Source organism: Prionailurus bengalensis, chromosome C1, assembly GCF_016509475.1.
Source record: "Prionailurus bengalensis isolate Pbe53 chromosome C1, Fcat_Pben_1.1_paternal_pri, whole genome shotgun sequence".
Classification (NCBI taxonomy): domain Eukaryota; kingdom Metazoa; phylum Chordata; class Mammalia; order Carnivora; family Felidae; genus Prionailurus; species Prionailurus bengalensis.
In genome coordinates, this window is record NC_057345.1 from 7,689,182 (window position 1) to 7,711,581 (window position 22,400).

Genomic DNA, 22,400 nt, shown 5'->3' on the forward strand with positions numbered 1-22,400 from the left:
GGGACAGGCCTCTCCTGGCACCCTCTGTGGGTCCCCAAGACAAGGCAAGGCAGCCCCAGGGTGGAAGGCCTGCCCGGGGCCCACCTCTCCCACCTCGCCCCGGAGGCCTCCTGGCTCACCCGCCCGCCTGCCCGCCGCATCTCCCGTGAACTCTATTTCTCTTTCCTCTCTGAAAACAACTGAGCTGTAAATACTGTTTAACCTTCTCCCCCCCTCCCCCCCACCCCCTCCCCTCCGCACTATAAAAACACAAATATGCCATAACTCAGCCGGCCCGGCCGCCCAGCCTCCAACATGCCCCGCGCCCGGGCCTCTCAGGAAGGTCATTACAAACGACTTTCCGATTCACTGCTCCTGAAATAATTTTGTGTATTAAAACCTGAATCTGCACTTTCTGGGGCCGAAAGCCTCGCTTAATTATGGCGGGTGTCCTTGGGACGGACAGTGATCCTTCACTCGCCAGCCCGCTCCAGCCCTCCGCCCGCCAGCCCGCCCCCCTCCCTGGGCCCAATCTGTTTTCAAAGTGTGTCTGTCCTTTATTAAATTGTTTTCTTTTCCACATTATCAGTTGCCATGGAGACCTCATCTCTCGGATTATTTGAATTTCATTATATCTATTGATTTGGGAGCATTTCATCTTTTTTATTGTTTTTCTGTCAATTTTCAAAACGAATAACCATCTAATTTGCGTCAGTGCTGATTATGTTTGTCCCTCAATAGAGGTCGGCAGCTGCGCTGGGGAAACAAATCAATGAAAAACCATCATAAAACTCCCCACTCCAGTCTCCGGGATGTGTGGGTGACATTCCACGCCTGTGAGAAACACACTCATCAGCTCCAAGTTCGGCTACGGAGGCAGCGGCACCGCTCCACGTCTGCCTCCTCTGGCCTTAATATTTAATTTCGCGATTTGGGGCATTATTAGTGGTGTTTTTATTAGTGCGTGTGCATGTGAGTGTTTGGTGGTGGGCCGGCTGTTCCGTTAATTTGTGGGTGAGGCTGGGAAACCCCAGAGGAGGGCAGGGCGGAGGGTGCTAGGGGTGCGGTGGGAAGTGGAAGAAGCAGGTGCGGGGGGGGGGGGAAGAGAGCCCCGAGGATGGGGGCCCGGGAGGGGGGGACCCTGGGACCAGGAGGGCCGCGATGAGGGGCTGGAAAAGGGGGGTCGCAGAAGGGGGACCAAGCGAAGAGGAGGAAAAGAGGGAATTCAAATTGCTTACTTTGTTGGTTTTTTTTAAATAATTTATGCAATTTTAAGCATTTATGTATAAATTTTTTAATAAGCCACCCTGGAGCAGGATGGCCATTAACATCCCAACGTCCTTCTGTCCAATGGGCTGGCGGAGAGGATCAATTTCTGAGAGTACTTTCCCTTTTTTATGACATGATAAAATGCTTTTAAAGCAACTTACACAAATATGGAAATTTTTTTTTTCTTTTTTCCCCTGTCCCCTCTCCCTTCCCCTAACAGCCTTCTCATCCACCAGGGAAGGGTGTGCGGGCACGCGCGCGCACGCACACACACACTTGTGCTCCTGCTTCTCCCTCTCCTGCTGGGGAGGGGGGCTGCGGGGGGCTGGCAGGGAGACAGCCCCAGTTCTAACTGGAACTGGCCGCCTGTCCTTCTAACAAGGGCATAAACTTTCATTACCCATGCACGCAGTCAAAGACAATTTAGGGAAACGCGCTGCTCGGAAAAGGAAAACCTCAGCGATTCGTGACCCACGCCGCCGCCATCTGGGGGGCTCTCGCCTCCAGCGCTCAGGGGAGCCCGGGCCCTGAACCTCTGGCCCTGCCCGCAGGAGGTCAGGGGGAGGGGCCCTTGTGGGGGGCGGGCAGCCCTCCGAGGGGGGGGAGAGAGCGGAGGGAGCCAAGGGTCTCCGCCTTGGCTAGCTGGGAGCACCCGGGCAGGCCAGGGGACAGTCTCCCTTGTCGTGCTCTCTCCCCACACTGCTTCTCTAGCCCCACTAGGCACGGGTCCCGGAGGGCGAGCACAGGGCTCGTGCCTTTCTGCCACCCAGTGCGGGCACAGAGCAGAAGCTCAGCTCTGATGGACAGATGGAGGGATGGAGTGAAGACAGTGTAGGAAACCTGGCCCAGATACCCTCAGGCCCAGGTGCTGGAGAAAGGCCCCCTGTCCAGGTGTCACCTGCTCCGGAAGCCTGTCTGGGGCAGGAGTGCCTCTGGGTATAGGGGATGGGGGGCACTGGAGTGAGAGGGGGTGGCCTGGCTACCATCACCCCTACCCTGGGCCCAAGCCCCAACTCCCCAAGATGGAGCCAGGCCTTGTGAAGAAGAGGCCAAGTGGCCTATGCCCAGACTTGGGGACAACTGTACTTCTAAGTTCTCTTCACCCTGCAGCCCCTCTCATCCTGATGCGGGGGGGGGGGGGGGGAGGGGAGGGACCGAGGGGTGAGCCCTGCCCAAGGGACACCCTGCGGGGCCGCGCCTGGCCCTCCATACCATGCTCGGGCAACCAGGACTTTGGCAGCTTCCAAATCAGACAAGTCGACATCAGAAACTTGGCCCCCCAATTTTAAGAAAGTTAGGTCTCTGCCCTGGGCCTCAGTGTCCTCATCTGAAACAGGGCTTCCAGGATGGCATCGAGTGACATGTCTGGCATGCGGAGACTGCCCTTCTACTGGACGGTGACCGCGGCAGGGTCCTGCCTTAGGAGGTGGAAAGGCTGCTTCCTCCCTGGCCCGGGGCTGGCGTGGGCAGGGCAGAAAGCCCAGCCTCCCCGAGACCTGGGAACTCTGGGTCGTCCTGCTTCCCTCCCCCCCCCCCCCCCCCCCCCCCCCCGCCCAAAGAGCCCAGCTCTCTCCTTGGGCCCTTGGCCGTCTAGGCTGCTGAGGGTCCAATACCCTCCTGCCCTCAAGTCTCAGAGCATCTCTTGGGAGACTTCCCTCCCTCTGGGTGAGCCTGACCCCCCGGGGGGCCCAGGAAGGGCTCCTCCGCATCCTTAGTGGCAGCAGCCAGGGAGCACGCCCGCCATGGCCAGGCCGCCCCAGCCTTCAGTGGGGACCCAAGGGGAGCCCACCCTCTTCCTCTTCTGTGTTCAGATCCCCCCCCCCCGAACTGTCATTAAAATAACAAGTTTCTGTTACAATCTAAACATTCCCACATCGCATAAAGGGTTATATTACACCCGAGTCACTCCCGGGCCCGTGTTTGCACAGAAAAGCTCACGGCAGGTCCCCCCTCCTGACGAAGTGACTTATTAAAGTTTAAACAGTAATTAACAGAACAATAAAAATAAAGGGATGTTTGGGGAGTCATAGCGCACACAGGGTTTTCGGCAGTGCCAGCAGATTTTCAGTGCCCTGTGCTGGCAGCAAAATGTGACTGTGGAGCCAGGGGGGACGGAGGACGGGGCCGGGACGGGGCCAGGGAGGCTTCGGGCCTAACGGGTAAGGAAACGAAGGCAGACCGGAGAGAGGGGAAGAGGGGCCCAGGGGGCTTATTCGGGTCTGTGTGGGGCCACCAGCCCCACCAGGATCTGGAGAGGCGGGGCGGGGGGGGGGGTTCCCTATGAGCAGGAGAGAAGGCCTGATGCTGGCAGGAAACCGCCCAGCCGGGCTGTTGAGGCTTCGCCAGGCCAGAGCCCAGCTTGCCCCAGGCACTTCCGGGAGCCCGGTGCCTCGGTCACATTCAGCCAACTCCAGCATGGACCTGGCTGGGGGAGGGGCGTGGGCATCACCAGACCCTGCCGTTAATGATTCCTGGGGCTGGACCCCAGCCACTCGGGCTTCTCTCCCAGTTGGGCAGGTACCTCTCCCTGCTCCCGTGGCCGGGGGAACCACACACCCCTGAGAACTCTCCTGAAGCTACTGGCCACTACTAAGCAGGAGTAAGGCCTCTGGGAAAAGAACTTCCTCTCTGCCCTCTGGGAAGGGGAGATGAGCTGGCCCAACTCATGCTGGGCCCCACCTGAAGGGAGGAAGCATGGGGCTACCTAGGTCAGCATGGGCCCCCACTGGTTGGAGTCCTCCCTCACAAAGGGCCTCAGGCATCTGGGCCTGGAGGGCTGGTCCAAGGCCAGGCCAGGTATCTTTCACCCTCTCTGGTTCTCTTCGTACAAGCTCCGCCTAGAGGCTCAGACACCCAGCTGTAGGGGATGGCAGACAGCAGGGGAGAAGCCCCGGGAAGAGGGGAGGCTCCACCCGGATGCGGCCAGCATGCCCTGCTTTCTCCTAAAGCCTTGGGGGCCAGACGAGGAAGCGCTGGTGGGAACCCTTGGAAGCCACAATGCACGTGTGTTATCGCATACCAGCCAGGTGATGGTCACCAGGTACTGCTGGGCTGGCCTTGGATTTACCAGCCCCCAAATGCCCTTGCTTCTTCCCTCTCCCAGACTCCCTGGCTGGGCTGTCCTGGGCCCTGGCTGGGCTGTCCCAGGCTCCCTCCAGAGAGGCTCCCTCTCTCTCTCTGACCTTACAATCTCAAGCCCTTGGCCAGTCTTGCTGCCCCCGCCTGCCCATTGCCTGTGCCTGTCCCTCAAGGAGAAGCCACTACATACGATTCACCCCCAAAAGTGGTTTTGGGTACAGCATCCCCGGTGCATGTTCTTCCCACTAGGTCAGAGCAAAGGGCCGACGTGGGGACACCACGAGGACCGTAAGAGCACCCTTCAGCCTGCTCTCGGCCTTCTCCACCTCCCTGTGCCTCGCGCGGTGCACCAACCTGCCCAGGCCTGCCTGGGGATCCACCTGGGTGCCTGCCCCCGCAGCCTGGACCAGCATCAAGCCCAGAAAGCAGCCCCCCGCCCAGGGAGAGCAGCCCCGCTGGGTCCCTGGCACGGGCTCCCAGGCTGGTTCCTCCACATCACAGCTGTAGGGGCTGACGTGAGCAGCTGCGAGCCACACGTGGAGGTGAGGTGCTGGGCCGGGGCCAGACACTCCCTCTAGCCCTGTGTCTCCTGGGATCTGGTTCCTGGGCAGCTGGCAGGCATGAAGGGCAGGGAGTCTGGCTCTGGCTGGCCCCCGTGGTGCCTAGCCATGCCCCTGCCTCTCACCAAGTTCCTGCAGGCACAGCCAGGAGAGTGCTGGGCCCAAGTGACCTCAGTGCCGCCTGGGCTCTGGGCGCGGAGAACTTTGCCCTGAAGACGTGGAGAAGAGCCAGCAGCTCTCCTCCCCCTCTTTCCTGGGCAGAGTTCTTTGGGGCTCCACCTCCTTGCCCCAAGATGAGTGACTCATGGCTACAGGAGAGTGGAGGGTCAGGCAGAGGGAGCTCAAGAAGGGGGGGGCAGGTGATGCTTCCCACCCACCCCCCCCAGCTGCTCTGCTCGGGAGCCAGCCTGGAAGGAAGCCAGGGGCTTAACCCCCCCTTGCTGCTGGAGGAGGCCCCCTGAGGCACCCAGCGCCAAAGCTGGGGCGGGAGAAGGGAGACACGCTCTGGGTTAGGATAGGGACTGGCGGAAGGAGGGCAGGTAGAGGGCTTTTAACAGGTGCATTCTAGCATGGGCAAAGCAGGAGCAGTCTGTTCATCCTAATCTGCCCTGTTTCTAGAACCCTCCACCTTCCCCCCTGTCCCAGGGGCATGGTGAGGAGCTCTGGCTGCATAAGGAGCTCGGGAGGGTGGGAGCTATCAGAGCACAGGCTGTCCTGGATTTGCACAGAACTTTAGAACTGGAAGGGAAGTGGGGCCCAAGAGGTTGAGAGGCTGGTCAGAAGCCCCGGTCACTAACTTGTCAGGACCAGACAAATCCAGAGCCCCAACTCCCCATCCCGGCCCTCTCATGGCCAGCAGATCAAACTGCTACACATCTGTGCTTTAAAGGGGGGAACTTTCTACATGCCAGGGGGATGCTCCAGGGCCCAATGGCCCCAAACACCACAAGGGTTCCCTGCTGGAAAAGCTTCAACCCCACACCGGCCCACCTGGGCAAGGACCCCAAGTGGCTCTGAACCAGCACCTCCAGGGTGCAGGGCCTGGAATCCAGGCTCTCCGCTCTCTAAGGGAAGCAAAAGTAGAGTCTGGCTCTCTGTGGCCTGGCTCACCCACTGGAAAGGGGCAGAACATGTGGGTGGGTGACCAGGTGAGGGAGAGCATGCCTGGGTGCATGGGGGTGGGGGGGGGAGAGAGCAGGTGTACTGGAGGGAGGGGGCCTTCCTCTCGCAGAGAACTTAGGAGTTGTGCTGTGAAGGGGAAGCAGAGGGATTAGAGGACGGGCCTGGGAGAGAGGAACCTCCAGGAGAGAGGGTGGGGACGGCAGCAGGTGGCAGAGAGGTGCCACGGCTGACACTGCCACCCCTACCCCCACCCCATAGCCGGCCCATCTCCACAATCCCCTTGCTAAGGCCGCCAACGACACGAGGGGACTAATTTAGGAGTATTTTTAAAACTGTGGCCCTGGTGGAGGGGTTTAGCAGTTGTCAGCCATCTGGAGTAAGGAATTACCGTCACCTCCCTGATCCTATAGCCCTAAACCCAAAGCTGGTTACAGCTCGAGGGGGAGGCAGCAGGTGGGTGGGGTGGGGGCCTGTCCCTGGGAGGTGCCCACAGGCCTGGGAAGCGCCTCCCCTTGCCCCGGGAGGGGGTTGGGGGCTGGAGAGGGGGCTGGAGAGCCTGGTGTCCTCTGTGCCCACTCAGGCTCCCCCGCCCGCTCACGCACGCTCGCTCCCTGGGCCGCGCCGGCTCGCGCAGGGGCCGTCAGGTAAATTAGATCTGAAAGCTGACAATTTCTGACCATATTTCCTTGATTATTTCAAACAAATGCACAGCAGCCGCTGTAAGGAGATTAAAGTGACATAAACGTCCCGAGTGGGAGGGGGGAGGGCAGAGGATTCAGGTCACCCCCATCCGTCCCCCGCCTGACAGACGCTATATCGCTATCCAATCCAATAAAAAATCCCCCCCTTTTGCTTTAATTAATTTTACAGCTAGCTTGCTTAATTACTTTCAATCAAAATCCTCCTGCCATCGCAAAATTAGAGATGGTTGAGCTCCATTAGCCTAAATTCTTCATTTCCATACAGAAAAGAGGCTGTCTGCGTAGCCAGCCTGGGCCCCTGGCAGGACAGACGCCCGTCTGCCCGCCCGCTGCCAGCCAGCCCACTCCTGGCCTGCGCTCCGTGGCTGTCTCTGGCCTGTGCCTCCCCGCCCCCACTCTGTTCCACCGCTGCTCCTGGAGGGGGGATGGAGTTGAGGTCCAGGAGGGTACACTCCCCCCCACCTTCCAACTTTTCCCCCCAACTCGGCCAGGGCCTGTGGAGCTGGGCTGGACAACCGGGGCGGGCTGGCTCCCGGCTGAAGGAATGGCAGATCCTGGGACCCTGCTTTCCCGCTAAGGGGCCCCCGCTGCTCCCCTGGGGAGCCTAGTCTCCTGGCTGCCCAAGCCCAGAGCAGCCGGTTCTGGGTCCTCGGCCTCAGGCCTCCTCAGAAAGCAGAGCTCCTGGCAGGGCAGGTGCCCTTCCAGGCTCGCACGCAGGCCCTGGTCAGTGTAGACCCCTGGAACCGACATCACCCAGCGTCCCCTGTCCGCCGTTTCCGGGCCGGGGTCCTTGCTCCCTGTCTGGGCCACTCGAGGGCCAGCTGTCTCAGTGGTGCTAAAAGGCAGTGCAGCAGCCCCCACAGACTCTGGTGTTCTCCAGGGGGCCTCCGCACGGGCCCCTCCTGCCTGGCCCTCTCTCGTCCCCGGTCCCCAGCCCGCAACAGCTGCTCCTCCACCCCCAGCAGGGCGAGGGTGGGTGGCGGGTCTGGGCTCTGTCCACATCCTGTGCCTGTACCGGCGCTCTCCTCCTCCCTTCCACCTGCCTCCTCCTCACGGCCCCCAGCCCCAACTCCGGAAGCTCCACTTCAGGTTTTCCGAGCTACAGCCCTGAGTGTCACCACGGGGTCCAGCCCGACCTGGGCTCCAGCTGATTAAGGATCTGCAACAGGATGTAGGGATTACGGTAAAACCTGGCTCCGGATCTACAGGGGCAGGGGGCCAAGTCCTGACTCTGGGACTCCCCTCCCCTCCCATTTATTTCTGCCTGCTTCCTCCCTCTCAGCTGCCAAGGGCCCAGGATGGCTGAGCCTCCGGGTCCTTCCTGGGGTCTTGGCTGGACTCTGACGAGTGGATGATATAGGGTACCATTAAGGGACCCAGGGCGAATCTGGCAGAAAGGCAGGATGAGGACGGGTGGGGAAGGGGAGTTATGGCTGAAATCTGCCCTGGACCCTTTAATGGGGCAGGAAGCTAAGCTGGTCTTCCTCAGGGAACGGGTATGGAGGCGGGATGTCCCGGGTCTGACTTCTGGGCAAAGGCAGAGCCAGATGGGGAAGGAAGAGCTCTAAAGGCTTGCTGAGGCTCTCGTAGGCAACAGGCCTTAGGGCTGTCCCGCTGCTGTGGCTGCACGACTCCAGGGTGTCAGGCCACTGTGGTCAGGTGGGGCAGCCGAACCTGGACCTCCAGAGCCTGGCCTCTGGGACGCCAGGGGCCCACTGGTCTGTCTACAGGCTCCTCACTGGTCTTGCGCTAGGGGTCAGCCCACGTCCTCTTCTTCCGGGGTCCAGGTGAGTTTCTCAAATATATCCCAGGCACCTATAGGCGTGTATTTCCCAGGGTCAGCGACTCAGGGAGGATGGTTTCGGGTGTCAGAGGGCCCCGAGTCTGATGGGGAAGGCACAGCAGCACTGGGGCCTTCCACACACCCCTGGAGGCACAGGAGGGAGGCCAGCTGTGAGCTCCAGGAGGGCTTCCTGGAGCCCGGGCCCCGGCTGTGCCTAGGAGGCCAGCAGGTGCAGGAGGTAAAGAGGGGTAGTAAGCAGACACACAGACATGCCACCGTCCCAGCTGGGCTCCCCGGGGCTCCGACTCCGACTGCAGGGCTGCCTGCCACACAGGTCTGCCTCTTCCCTCCTGCCCCCTCGTCAGTGAGTCATCAGCAGAGGTGCCTAGGAGGCAGGAATGATCAGAGAGGTCTGTCCTCAGTGGCACCTGCTGACTTCCTGGCTGCTCTCCCTCCCACAGGGACAGGGCTGAGCTGGGTTCCTGCTCTGCCCCCAAGCACCAGGCCTGGCACAGACGGCTGGAACTGGTAGAAGGGAGGCTGGAAGAGTGAGTTCTGGGCCAGTTACCCAGGGCTCGAAGGAGCACAGCCCTGGGGCCGGCACAGCTCCCCACCAACCTGCCAGCCAGCGCCTGTGCGACAGGGAAGCACCCACCTCCTTCGACCCAGGGCCCGGCTGCCCCACCCTGACCCCACGCATCCTTCGGAGGTCCCAGGAGAAATTTCATTCCTCCTGGAAGCCCTCCGAGATCACCACGCTCTGTAGGGTCCCTTCCTCGTCCTCTCATGACGCCCTGCTCCATGCGGTAGCACTTCTGTAATAACTTGTTTAATTACCCTTCTGTCTCCCTAGACTGCAGGACCCGTAGGATGGGACTACTGTTTTAGCAGAGCGCCTGACCCAAATAAATATTTACTGAATGGATACAGAAAACTAAGTGCTTCTCAAGTTCATCAGGGGAAGAGCTGGGATCGGGGCAAGGGGCGGGGGGGAGGGGGGGGTGGCCTGACTTTTGTACCAAGCCAGCCCTGTGGAGCTCTAGGAACCTCTCCTCCCTTGGGTGGGACTGAGGCAGGAGCTCTTGGGTCCCTGACCCTCTTGGGCCTCAGGCTCACCTCCAAATGCCCTTCGCAGGGCTCTGCCTCGAGAACAAAAGAGGCCCCAGTTGTCCCAACATTTCTCTGGGAGAGGAACAACTGTTGCTGGCCAGGCCCTTTCAGAATAAACCCAGCAACTGTTTGTATTGTGGTGCACTTCTCTCCCTCCACCTCCTGTCTCTGTCCCAAAAAGGAGAAAAGGAAATTGAAAAAAGATGGGGGGGAAAAAATCCCATCCCAAGCCCTACCACCTCCCTACACCCCCTATCAAGTCTGTCTGAAAACGTTATTAACACAAAGAGGGCACAGGGACAGCCACCTGCCATTGCAAACAACTGGGACAGCCGCAGCAGAGGGTGAGGCTGTGAGATCAGGGCCCAAAAAAAGGAGAAGGGAGTGAAGGCTGAGAGGGGGAGAGATCAAAGCGAAGGGAGAGGCTGTGGAGGGGAGCGGGGGATCTGGGAGACCTGGCCCTGCTAAGGTCCTCGAGGGAGGGAGAGGTCAGAGGCCTGCAGAGATGCAGGAACCCGAGGGCCCAGCAAGGCTCCCAGGGCCAGGCTGCACCGGGCAGGCAGGAGGTGTCCGTGGGGGCAGTGGCTGCAACGGGGGGGGGGGGGGGGGGGGGGGGGGGTGGTGGGAAGAGGGAAGGAGAAGTTGACTGGGGAAGAGGGAGAGAGGTCTATTAAAAACCTCTCAGTGCATAACACAAAATGTCAGGGTTTATAGCTTCATTCTTGGCATTGCCGGGACTCTGAGAACCCTGCACAGAAATGTCACCGCTTGTCATGTTTAATCACCTGCTGTTTGTTAACACCTTCCCTGCAAGGAGCCTGTCTCAATCTGCCCCTGGGCCCCCAAGGGACCCAGAAACAGAAAACATCCCCGTCTCCTTCTCCGGGCTCTTGGCCCTGCCTTGGGGTCTCCAGGGAAGAGCACCATTCGCCTCCCAGGAGCCCCCAAATGACCCTTCCTGTCAGGCAGGCCAGGGAAAGGGGCTCATGGGCTCCAAGCAAGGGGCCACGCCCTCCGGCCGGGGCCAGGGCAGGGCGCTCCCAGCTGCCTACTTATCTCCTGCCCCTTCCACCTGCCTTTCTAGGGCCGTCTGTCTGTCTGTCTGTCTGCTCTAAACCACCCTCGCTCCCCTACCCTGGGGGTGAGAGAAGATGAACAGAGGCGAGCCTGCTCAGATCCCTGCAGTCTAGAGTTTACCAGTCTGTCTGCTTGAACAGCAACTGCCACATAACATGGAACATTCACAGCCACTGTCCTTGTAGTTACAACCCAGGATCACACCATCCGCGGTTCCGGCTTGGCTCACTCTTGGAGCATGCTTTCCTGAGTTGTTTAGACTAGGAATTCTCAGTCCTGCTGCCCCATAATGCCTTCCTCTGGGGTGGGGGTAGGTGTGTGGTGGGAGGGTGGAAGGAGGCCACTCGAGGGGCCCCAGTCCTCCCAAGAACACCTGACGGCTCCCTACCTCTCAAAGCAGCGTGGTCAACGCCAAGAAAGGAGCTGGCTGGGTCCTCTCTAGGACTACACCTGCCGCACTCAGTACGGTCCCCAGGCTCAAACCCCACGCAGGCACAGCTGTCTGTAAAGCAGCAAGTTTATCCTGTATAGTTTCCAAGGAGGCCCCATTACTTCTCGAAGCAATGAGGGCCAGTGGCGACACACATCCCCAGGCCGAGCTGCAAGGGTCTCCCGGTGAACCAGGGGCCACGACCCGATCTTCCCCTCCAGCAAAGTCTATGCTTACACAGAAACACGTCCGACAGTCGCACATCTGCCAACCTGTCTCCTAGGAGAATGCCCATTCATTTCGACTCTCTTCCTGAAGGGCCCTGTGTCCAGTCTGCTCATTTCCATTTCACCAAAGAGACAAGTCAGAATGTTTTCCAAGTGCCCTTCAACCCATCCCTGCAAACAGATGGGAAGACCCCTTTCTGAGGAGATGGGCAAGAATGAATGCCTCCTGGGGAGGCTTCCTCCAAAAAGCTCAAAATACAACTGTAATAATGAGCACATTTTATTTCGCAGGGAAGGCCCCGGGATGTGTCCACGTGTTACAGGTGGGATACAGGTGGGGCCCAGAGACCTCTGGGGCTGTGGGTCAGGCAGCACAGTAAACATCCAGGACTGGGCTGCCACTGGAATGGTTCTCCAGAGAGTCCCTCTTCTCCGTGGGAGGCAGTCCTGCTCCTTGCGTATGGGCACACACCCGTCAGCGTCTCTGGGCCTCCTGCCTCCCCACCTGTTAAACAGGGCAACTCCCTGTGTTCCTCCCAGGGAACCGACAGGAGAAATGGGACCCTAAATGTGGCGTGCTCTGAATGTCTCAGAAGGAAGGTGCTCGATAAACTCACGGGTGCTCTGATCATGCTGCCCGTTGAGCCGCATCCTCACCATGGGAGCAAGGGCTCAGTGCTGAAGGGGTGGGGCGTGGAGGGGGGTGCACAGGTTCAAGTCCTTTCCTCTGTCCAGCAGTGGTTTCCCCGCCGTGCCTGGGGAGGGGTGCCTCACGCCCAGCCGGGTTCCGCGCACCCAGCTGAAAGCAGCAGCCCACGGAGCTGGGCGTTTGAGGTGAAGCCAGCTGTCAGTCACCCATCCTGGACAGAGACTATTCTAGTTCACGAGGTGTGTGGGCTCTCCCGGACCCCAAGGGAGGGGCCACGTCAATCAGTCCATCCACCTGCCTCCAGAACTGAGGCGTTCACGGGACGTGGATCTCTCCAGTCCTGGGTGGACTGGGGCAGCTGGTCACCATGCTGGTGACTACACGGTGTGACCGATGGAAAGTGCTTCTGAAACTGTTTCCTTGGGCGTCAAGAGACGCGCTCTACCTCCTGGGCGGCCAGGCCACCCAGGACCTTCTCATGCCTGGGGGCATCTCATGCTTGAGCCTCTCCTACCTGGGGGTCTTGAAAAGCTGGTCCCCGTCTCTGACAGGGACCTTGAGCACACATGGAACACGTTCCTCTCAACTCAGCAGGCCACAGTGGAGCCCCCGAGGAGCCAGGGAGCGGGGCCTGGCCTGAGGCTTAGGGGAGCCACTGGTCTAGACCTGTTTTGCCCAAGCCACCTGGATTTATCAGATGAGCATGGCCTCCCGGCCAGGCCCCCTGGTATAACCCTTGCATTAATTTACTATTCGATGGGAAATTACTCCTCACCCAGGAATATAAGTTTTCATCTTATTTTAAGTTAGATTCTTAAAGCAATTAACAAGGCATCTGGCGATGACTTCACCGCTGTGGCCGGGCCCTGGAGCGGAGAAGGGCCGCCCTGAAGCTGCACAGACCCCTGGCTCCAGGCCCCCGCGGGGAGTTCAGGGGGAGCCGGGAGCCCCTAGACACCTGTCCTGGGTCCTGGGAGGGAAGCGGGGGGCACGCTGTAATCTCGGATATTTGCCGTTGGTGGAAAAACGCCTTTCCAGCACCACCTGCCCCGTGAACCTACTGGTGACAGTTGCTGAAAAGCCCCAGCAGCTGGTGCCGCGGGAGCATTTCTATTTTTAATTGTTTGATCGGAATATTAACTCATCTAGGTCCGTTCCCAAGACACGCTTCCCAGCCAGAGGGTTTCCCCCATTTCCCAGACCTTCCCCTCTCTCTCCCTCTCTAGTCAGAAATCAACTTTGAAATTTAATAATTGGAGACACAGACCTTGGTGGGTTTGCAAAGGATCAGAGCACTGGCAGCGGGGGGGGGGGGGGGGGGGGGGGAGTAGGGGCTCCTCACCCAGAGGTTCCCCAAAACGGACCTCTGCTCTTCTCTCTGAGCCACTGACCCGAGGCTCCTGGGCAGCAGAGGCTGGCTCACGCTTGCTTAGTACCGCCAACTCCTGCCAGAGCCCTGCTCTGCCTGGCCGAGGAGGACTCCCTCTCTCCCTCTCCCCTTTAGGTCAGCCCCACTGACCGTCACTCGCTTGCCCATCTTGAGGGCCACGCCGAGGGGCTGCGGACACTCAGGAGGCCCCTAGGGAAGGAGGCACGTGCCCCTGGGCTCAGACGGGGTTGGCAAGAGGCTGACTTTCCTTTCAGCTTCCATCTCCCAAGGGAAGGGAGGGCAGCGTCTCTACGGAGCCCACGGGAGAACCTGGCAGAAACTCCTCTGTGAGTGCAACACCGAGGGCTCGTGGCCCAGACCCCAGCAGGAAAGCCGCACGCCCCAGCCCGAGCCAAGTGTCACTCTCGCCTGAGACAGACCACGCTGCCGGGAAGAGCCCGCCAGGCACAGACCCAAACCCTCCGGCCCCCTCGGCCCTTCCTAGGAGGTCCCCCCAACAGCCCAGGGGCTACCTGGTCTCCTTTCCCTTCGGGCCCTTGGCCCCCCTGCTGTGCGCTTCCTTCTCAAGGTCACAGGGCTGTCCACGCCAGGAGTATTTACTCACCAGACCGGCCCTGTTAGCGGCACTCACCACAAATATGCTTTCTGATAAAGTTGGCAGAAAAAAAGTTCTAGAGCTCAAAACAATGTCAGAAATCATCCCCCGCCCCCACCACATGAGGGTGAGTGAGGTGAGGCCTGCGACCGGACCAGACGGCACGACCAGCCGGGAAGAGTCCTGGGGGAGGCTTTTGTCAACTCTCACGGCTCTCCTTCCTGTTTTACTTCCCAACATACAGCCTGTTGCCAGGGCACCGAGGGCTGGGGATGGTTCGAAGCTAGTACTGGGTCTTGGCCCCCAAAGGGTGCGGCCCAGGAGCAGGGGCACGCGGAGCGGTGCTCTGCTCCCTCCGGCCAGGAGCCCGCTTGGTGGCCTCTGGAGGACAAGGCCGGCGGCCTCTTACCTCTGCTTCTCCCCGGCCGTCTCACCTCACTGAGCCCCCTTCCCACCCACCCGCCCTCCCTCAGTGCACATGGGCTTTAATGTTTTTATTACCTGTTTGACTCGCTGCCTTATTGCTTCTCCCCTTAATGGGGCCGTAACCGTGGAAACGAGGAATAAACGGCCACCAGAAAATGAGATGATTAAACAGGTCACCCTGGCAAAACAAACTCCGCCGAGGAACCTCTGGGGGTGGGGGAGGGGAAGCCCTCCCCCCGCCCCTCCCCGGCCAGAAGGCTTGGACCAGACCCTTGGACGAGGATGGGGAAGCTCTATCCCTAGAACTGGGGCAGATACGCCGGGCGCCCCCTGCTGGGTGGTGTGGCACCTGGCCAGTCCCTCCCCAAGGCAGCCCACCTGGCTTGCTGCGGCCTGGGGCTCCTGGCCTAAGGGGGTGGCAGGGAGGCAGGCCCTGGTCTACAGCGAGGGGACGATCTGAGCCAGGGAGAAGATGTACTTCTGGTTGACGGTGACGTGGTGGAGCCCCACATACTGCATCTCCTCAGCATGTTCCCTCCCAGGGGTCCCGAGTTCATGGAGAAAGCCCTAGAAGAAAAGGCCAATGCAGGCCAAAGCTCATGTCCAGAAGGTTTCCTTTGGGAACCCCTGGTCTTGGAGACAAAAAATGTGTCCATCCCCCTCCTCCACCCTGCTCCTGCAGGCAGTGCCCCGGCCTTAGGCCAGAAGGCGACAGGGAGGGTCCTCTTGGCTTTCAGAAGAGTCTCAGTGGCCCAGAGCCTACGGCACCAGCACCGGCAGAGACTGTGAGGCCAGAAGCCAGGGGGAACCCAGAGGCAGTCTGTGGGAAGCTCTAAGAACCACAGCCGGCTCAGGAGGAGCCCAAATGCCATGACGGGGGGGGGGGCAGAAGTCCCAGGTCTCTTTCTGGCACTGGGTCCACCTCGTTGCAGGGGTCCTGGAACTGGGAACAGGACTCAGAGAGGACAGACATGCTGCCATGATGTCTGCTTGGGGGCAGATGGAGACGGGCAGGGGAGGAAGCACAGGAGAGTCCCAGACCACCCACTGGCTACTGCCCTCTTATCTCCCACAGGGTAGCAGGCTGCGTGTGCCGAGATCCTCCCGGGCCCAAGCCAAGGTCAGCTAGTAGCTAACGCAGGCCCCCATCTAGCCACGCAATGCCCATCTTTATCCTGTGCCCCCTTTATGTCACCTCCTAATCCCAGCCCTACTCCTTCTGTAAACCAGGCTGTAGAAAGCTCTCAAGGAACTAAAACGCAGGTTCCCAAGGGAATCGGCCAACGTTTCCTGCCTGCCTCCTGCTGCCCCCACTAAGCCGGGAGGCACTTGGCGAAGAGGCACATCAATCAATCAATTCCAGCAGCCCTAAAAGGGGGAAGGCGCGAGACCAGCCCTGTACCAAGCGCTGGGAGACGTCAACACAGAGCTAACTCTAATGGTTGCCATTAGGAGCAGAAGTAGCAGAAGAAAGTGGGTTCCTGGCCTTGACCTCCCGGGGACCAGGGTACGGAAGTCTGAGCGCCACCTGGACACACTACTGCCAATCGCGTGACCAGATCCACGGACACGCAGGCCTCCCGCCAGCCTCTTGGTTCTTATCTCTTTCCAGGACCAAGTGGGTATGAGGCCTGCAAGGAGGAGGGGGCAAGGGAGGCAGGAGGGCCTGCTTTAGGGAGCTGGGTGGCCTGGACGGAAAGGGCAGAAGGCTGTGGCTGCACAATGGAAGCAGGAGTTCTGTTGGGGGCGGTGGTGAGGAGTACAAGGCAAGACAGAGAAAGGCCGTGTGGAAGCCTAGAAGGTGTGGGGGGTGCAGGGAACATCCGTCTGCATCTGTCCCAATACCTCCCATCCTTTATCAAGTTCGAAGGCCACCCTTTCACAGAGCTCCCTGCGCTCTCCACTCTGTGCTCCTCTGCCCCGTGTGACAGATGAACACACCTGTCCCCTCCACCAGGCCTCACCACCCACGTGGGGTCTCCTTCCAGACAGGGAACACTACGTCCTGATGAATGTGGGGTGTGAGGATGCTATGCTACGGTCAGGCAGCCAGAGGGGTGAGTGCTGGCCCACCAAGCTGCCACCTGTCACCATGAGTCCAAGTGAAGGAGGCAGGACCACCAGCCCTTCTTCTGCTCCCCTGCTCCTTCTTCCCCTGCCTTATCCTGGCCCAGCTACCCTGGAACAGGTACTGCTTGCCTCGGGGACCCACAGGCTGGAATGACTACAGAGCAACTTCCGCTCCCCAGCCCCCAAAGATGAAGAGGAAGAGAAGGAAAAGGAGGAGGAGAGAGACAAGGAGATGTGGCAGCAGCCAGGGTGGTCACGGTTTAAAAACCAGCTCAGAAAGGGCAGTGGTAAAGGACACGCCTTGGGGCCCGGGGGTGGAGAAACGACCTGGTCCCTCTGAGAACGGTGGGCCGGCCAGAGGAGGCTGATGGCAGCGGGCCAGGCAGGCGCACCACTGACCCGGCGGGGTCCAGGCAGAGGAGTGGGTGCCCAGAGGCTCCCGGGCCGCACCCAATCCCCAGCCCAGGGACTTGAGCCAGGGGCAGCAGCTTTAATGAGGGGATGCTGCTGCGTGGCTCAGCCCTCCAAAGGTGCCTCCGTTTATTTTATTTTTCCATCATAAAAACCCAAGCTGCGACTCAGCCAGATTCCCTGGCTGTGGGGGATGGGGGAACGTCAGGGCAATGGGGAGGCCGCACGGAGGTCTGACTAACTGACCCCGGTGCCCTTCTTGGGGAGAAGAGTTAATGGGTTCTCCTGGCCGGTCCCTACAGGAAAAAAGGGCCTGGGGTGAGTCCCCTCCAGGGATCCTTCCAGATTGGCCCTTGCTGCCTCTGCCTCCTGTTACAGGAGAACGGCTACGCCAGGACTTTCATCCTCAGATCTGCTCTGATGTCTGATAGCTCGGACCAGGGCTGGGCCAAGGGCCACTTCACGGTCCAGAGGCGCCCGTCTCAAACGCCTGCCTCCAAAGACGAGGCCCAAATGATGTGCTTCTCGCCTCGTCCATTCAACCCTGCCCCCCAAGACCGAACCTCCCCGGTAAAATCAAGTTGGGAGTTGGAAAGCCAGAGACTTAAAGGTCATCTGATGCTCAAGTCCCTGCAAACGTCACAGCCAGCCTCTGTTTGAATGGTACCAGGAAACTCGCTACTTCCCAGACAGCCCATTCTGTCCTTGGCTCTGACGGCTCCTTCCTGCCAAGATGGCACCGGAGTACCCACCCCCTGCAGCAGACTGGCAAAACCGGTGCCCAACCTGACTGCAGGGACTGGCCCCAGCTTAGACTGGTCGAGTGGGTGTATCTGGCCAAGTAAAGGCTTGAGGAAGGAAAATCGAGGGCAACCTGCTTGGGCTTCCTCCACAGCTGAGGCCAGGGCCAGGATGCAACGGTGGTGGGTGGGTCGCACGTGTGTGTGTGTGTGTGGGGGGGGTCGGTACACAATACCAGGGCGCCCTGGCCTGGAGTTCCGGCAGACCTTATCCCAGGGAAAAAGAAGCAGGTCTGGCTCAGCGAGCAACCCCGATTCCTCCCACTGACCCCCGTCGACAACCTGGCTGCAGCCACGGTGCCAAGTGGACAGTGCCAGCCCTCTCCGGCCCTCTGTGCAGCCCGTGGCCATCCCTTGAACTCACTCTCTTGCCTATCTGGCCCTCCACCTGGGAGAGCCCAGCCTGGATCTTGACGGACAGCTCTAGCCCTGGACGGCCCTCCTCTTCTTCTCATGCTCCCCCTGAGGAAAGCGGGGCAGTGACAACCAGATCCGGGGGGGACCAAGGGCAAGGTCCTTCTCAAAGCTCGGCTGCTGCTTCACAGCCATTTCGCCTCTGCCTCCGGTCTTGTTGGGGCCTAGCAATCGGCCTAGTGGGGCCTAATCCTGGGGAGTTTCCCAACTGCAGGATGGATTTACCTGTGTCTGAAAGCTCCCTCCCCCGCCCCTCCCCTGCCCGGCTCCCTCCCCCAGGGAAATCACTCTAAAAGGGCCTAATGGAACTATGTCCTCCTCTCTTCCTCTCTCTCCTCCCTCCCTCCTCTCTTTCCCTTTCCTTTTTTTTTTTATTAGCATTTGTGGAATTTATTCCCAAACTCTCCTAATCTTCCGTACACAACCATTTGATTTGCATAACCCAACCCCCTCTCATAAAAACTGGCTGCTAGTTTAATTAAAAAATGTAAATTTGCTGTCATCTCGGGGCCTGGTGAATTAGGACGACATCGGCATTTTTTATTGCTAAAGACGTCCAGATTGATCCAGCCCTTGGCTGAACTATGGTGGGGGAATGGGGGTCCACATGGTCCCCGAGGATCTTGAGGTCCTGCTGTCCCCTCCTGAGAAGCCTTGGCTCTCCCATCACTGAATGACTTATGGCCAGAGTGCTTCAGGACCTGGACCTGTCCCAGGCTGGAGATGATGCTAACCCATGACCCAATGCTTATAGGATCCCTGGTGCCAGCGACTCTTTGGGGCCTGTGCCTTGTACTGTGCCAGAGAAGCCCTTGGTGGAAGCTGTCCGTGGTCCGCCCTCCACTCTCCCCAAGAAGGAGCCCCTCACAGCACCAGCAATGAGCCCTGGCCAGCGACGAGGCCTCTGGCTACGGCTGTGTCCAGGAGAACATTCCAGATGTCGGTGGAAGACCAGCATGGAGCCAGCCCAGAGATGGTCTCAGAGGGGATCTCAGAGTTCCCACCTGCTTCCCTTTTTTTGTGAACAGGGAAAAAAGCGCTTTTCTTCTGAAGTTCTGAAATTAAGTGAAACTTCCAAGTTCAAAGAAAAGGCAGAGGGGTATCACCAGATTGCTCCTCCAGGAAACAGTCAGAACTCTGACACCCTGACCTCCCCTCACTGAGTGGCTAGAGGGCAGGCCGGGTCCTGCTCGAAGAGCCTCGCTCCAGCTGCAGGAGGGACCAGTCCACCTAAGTGGCTCTTCTAGCTTCTAGGACAAGTTTCCAGAGGCTGTCCCTGGAATGCGGGGAGAAGTGAGTCTCCCTAAAGCCCAGGAGAGGTGCTACAAGAGGTTCTGCCACCCACAGGCCCAGGAGGCTCTCTCTCCCAGTCGGGGACACCCTCCAGAGGCACTTTGGAGCCCTGTGCCCCTAGCAGACTGGAAGGGACTGGTCGGTGTAGGGCAGGAGGATGGATGCCAGCTCCAGCTGGCACCCCGGTTAGGAGGAGGAAGACGAGGAAGGCCCGCCTTCCAGCTGAGTAATGCCTGGGTCCACTGTGCCCGCCCACAAGCAGAGGCTCCTATGCCCCAGGTAGGGGGTGGTGCCAACCGAGGCCCATCTGTAAGGTCTGCTTCTGGGCTGGGTTGGGTGGGGGCCCTCTTTCTGAAGAAAGGGGGTGGGGCCTGGGAGGAGGAGGCACTGATTAAGGTGGGGGTGGAGGCCAGGGAGGGGCAGGGTGACAGAAGTGGCCTTAGACACCTTCACCACTTTGCCCAGCAGGGGGTGTCACCCCCTTCCTGGGCACCGGAGGTCCCAAGGACCTCCACATCTGATTACCAGAGATCACACCTGGCTGGATGCAATCACAAGCTCTGAGCCACCCTCTCCCCACAAACACACACCCACTTCCCGAAGTCGGTCACCATGTCACCGGCCCTGCCCACCCCCCTGCTGCCTCCTGCCCTCTCTGCCCACTCCCCTTTGACCTCAGGAGGTCAAATGTCAGCTCATGGGTCCCAAGGGGCAATGCCATGAACTTGGGCCCATTACAAATAACAAGCCCAACAGCCCCCTATTCTTCTATAAGTCAAACACAAGGGCTCAGAGATCGGCCTCAATGAATTTTCAACCTGTTTACTACTGAGTTCTTCCAAAAACATTTAGAAAGAAGACAGTGGCTTTTGTCAGGCTGGGATCTGAGGGTCCTGGTCAAAATGTGGTTGCAACAGACCTGGCTAACTGAAAGCCTGAGGAGCTTATGGTAAACCTCACCCTGGGCTCGGGCTGGAACCCCAGATGAAAAGAGAAGCAAAATACTGAAAAACTTAGATTAAAACCGATAAAAGCTCCAAAATATCAGGATAAACTGCCCCAGGCCAGCATCATGCCATCTGGAACCCGAGCCTAAGGCGGCATACTAGGCCCTCTAAAACCCAGGATCCAAATTTAGTAGTTTGTCTGGTGTCCCCCTGGGGGAGGGGAGCGAAAAGGGGGGATGAGAGAGCGTCCTGGGCCCCTCACTTTGAACTGATAAGAGCCGCCGCATCCCACGGATTCTCAGGTGAAAAATACTCATTAGCCATAATAAGCAGCTTGATCATCCGACACAGCCTTGTCCCAAATAAATTAAATTCCTTTACCTTGAGACAGTCGCCCCGAAACCAGACTAACCACCTTTCCCAACAGGACGCTGCTTTCAAAAACTAAACCACCCCCCCCCCACTAAAAAAATAAAAACACACACCCCACAGCCTGACACAGAGATCTTTGCAGTGAAAAAGAAACACCCACCATCACACACACACACACACACACACACACACACACACACACCACGGAGCCACTCAAAAAACACGGAGAACAAAAAACCCCCACAGAAAACCCCTAAATCCTCTCTCTGGGTGCCCCCCAGCTCCCTCTCCCTCGGTTCTTTCATAATGACAAGCATCAAATTAGTCACAGTCACTAAGCAAGTAACAAATAATAACAATAATATCATCAGAAGCCTCGCAATCCAGAAACCAGGGCGAGAAGCGCAGCGGGCGCCGGACCCTCTCCAGGCCAGCCCCCACCCCCTGCTCAGCTGCTACCTCATTGGGCTAAAAATAATAACTTCCGTAAAAGAACCGAAAGAAAAGCGAAAGAGCCTCCCCTGGTTCCCACCGCCGGTACCTGTACCGAGATCCATTCTCCTCTCCTTGGTCCCAAACTCTTCGAGGAACGCCAAAAACACAAGAGGAAAGAAAAAACATCTGTTTAGTCTCTCGCGGTGCCCCCCGCCGCCCCCCTCCCGCCCCCCTCCGCTCGCCGCACCCCCCAGCGAGGGCCGGACCAGTCCCGGGGACCGGGCGAGCACTGACAGGGGGGCCCGGGAGGGAGAGCGAAAGTTTCTCCCTCCCTCCCCGCTCGCTCTCACGCTCCGGCATTGCACACTCGGAGCGGCTCCGCTCTGCTCTCGAGTTTATTAAACTAAAAGAGAAACTATTTATAGACGCGGCCCGGGTCGGGGGGCCCGGGCGGCCCTCGAGGCCGAGGGGCGATCCCGCCCGCGCTCGGCCCCGCCCGCGCCCGCGCCCGCGCCCCCCGCCCGCGCCGGGGTCGAGCCCCGCGGCGGCGCCCCCTGCCCTCCCCCGCCCCACTCCCGTACTCACCATAGTCGGAGAGTCGAAAGCCGAATTCACTTAAATAATCAACTTTCATAATACTTAATTAATGCCTAATTGCAACTGATTACTCCCCGAATAACAAGTTGTTTTAAAGCCCTGATGTCATTGCTCCTGACGGTAACACTCAGGGTAACAGTTTGGCAGGAGGGAGCGGGCGGGCGGGAGCGGCCGGGGGCGCTGCCAGGCGCCGAGGTGATTGGCAGGGCGGCCGCGGCGCCGCCTCCTCCGGGCCGGGCCGCGCCGCCCCGGCAGGTGAAAGAGCAGAGCTCTGCCCGTCCGCGCGCGCCCGCCCGCCCGCCCGCCGCGGTGCCGGAGTGAATGGGCGCGCGCTCGCCCTCCGCGCCGCGCCGCACGCACGCGCCCGCCCCAATCCCGCACGCGCGCCCCCGCCTCTCCCCACGCGCGCGCACGCGCGCGCGCGGCCCCAGCGCACCCGCTCTGGCGGCCGGCCTCATTGGCTCTGCGAGTCCCCAAACCTTAGACTTCGGGAAGAGGGAGGCGGGGACTCGGCGCGCGGACTGGGGCGGGAGGGGCGAGGCTGGCGACGCTCGCGTCCCCGAGCAACTCTGGCCGGACGCCGGCGGGCGCGCGCTCGCACGCTCCCTTCTGCGCCCGGAGCCCCGCGGGCGCCGCTCGACGGCGTCCGCCGGCCGAAGGCTCAC

General features: G+C 59.8%; 1 protein-coding gene across 4 annotated transcripts in view; it reads right to left on the reverse strand.

Moving 5' to 3' along the window:
- CASZ1 (castor zinc finger 1) overlaps positions 1–22,400 on the reverse strand; it is a 148,195-nt gene that overhangs the window by 32,085 nt on the left and 93,710 nt on the right. For 2 of the 4 annotated variants that reach the window (XM_043578558.1, XM_043578559.1), the window contains one exon: positions 21,245–21,283. In XM_043578558.1, the coding sequence (XP_043434493.1) occupies positions 21,245–21,260 (16 nt within the window). In that variant the 5' untranslated portion in view covers positions 21,261–21,283. Of the gene's footprint in view, positions 1–21,244; positions 21,284–21,723; positions 21,886–22,400 lie in introns of those variants that run through there. The other 2 variants (XM_043578557.1, XM_043578560.1) reach the window with 2 other exon arrangements.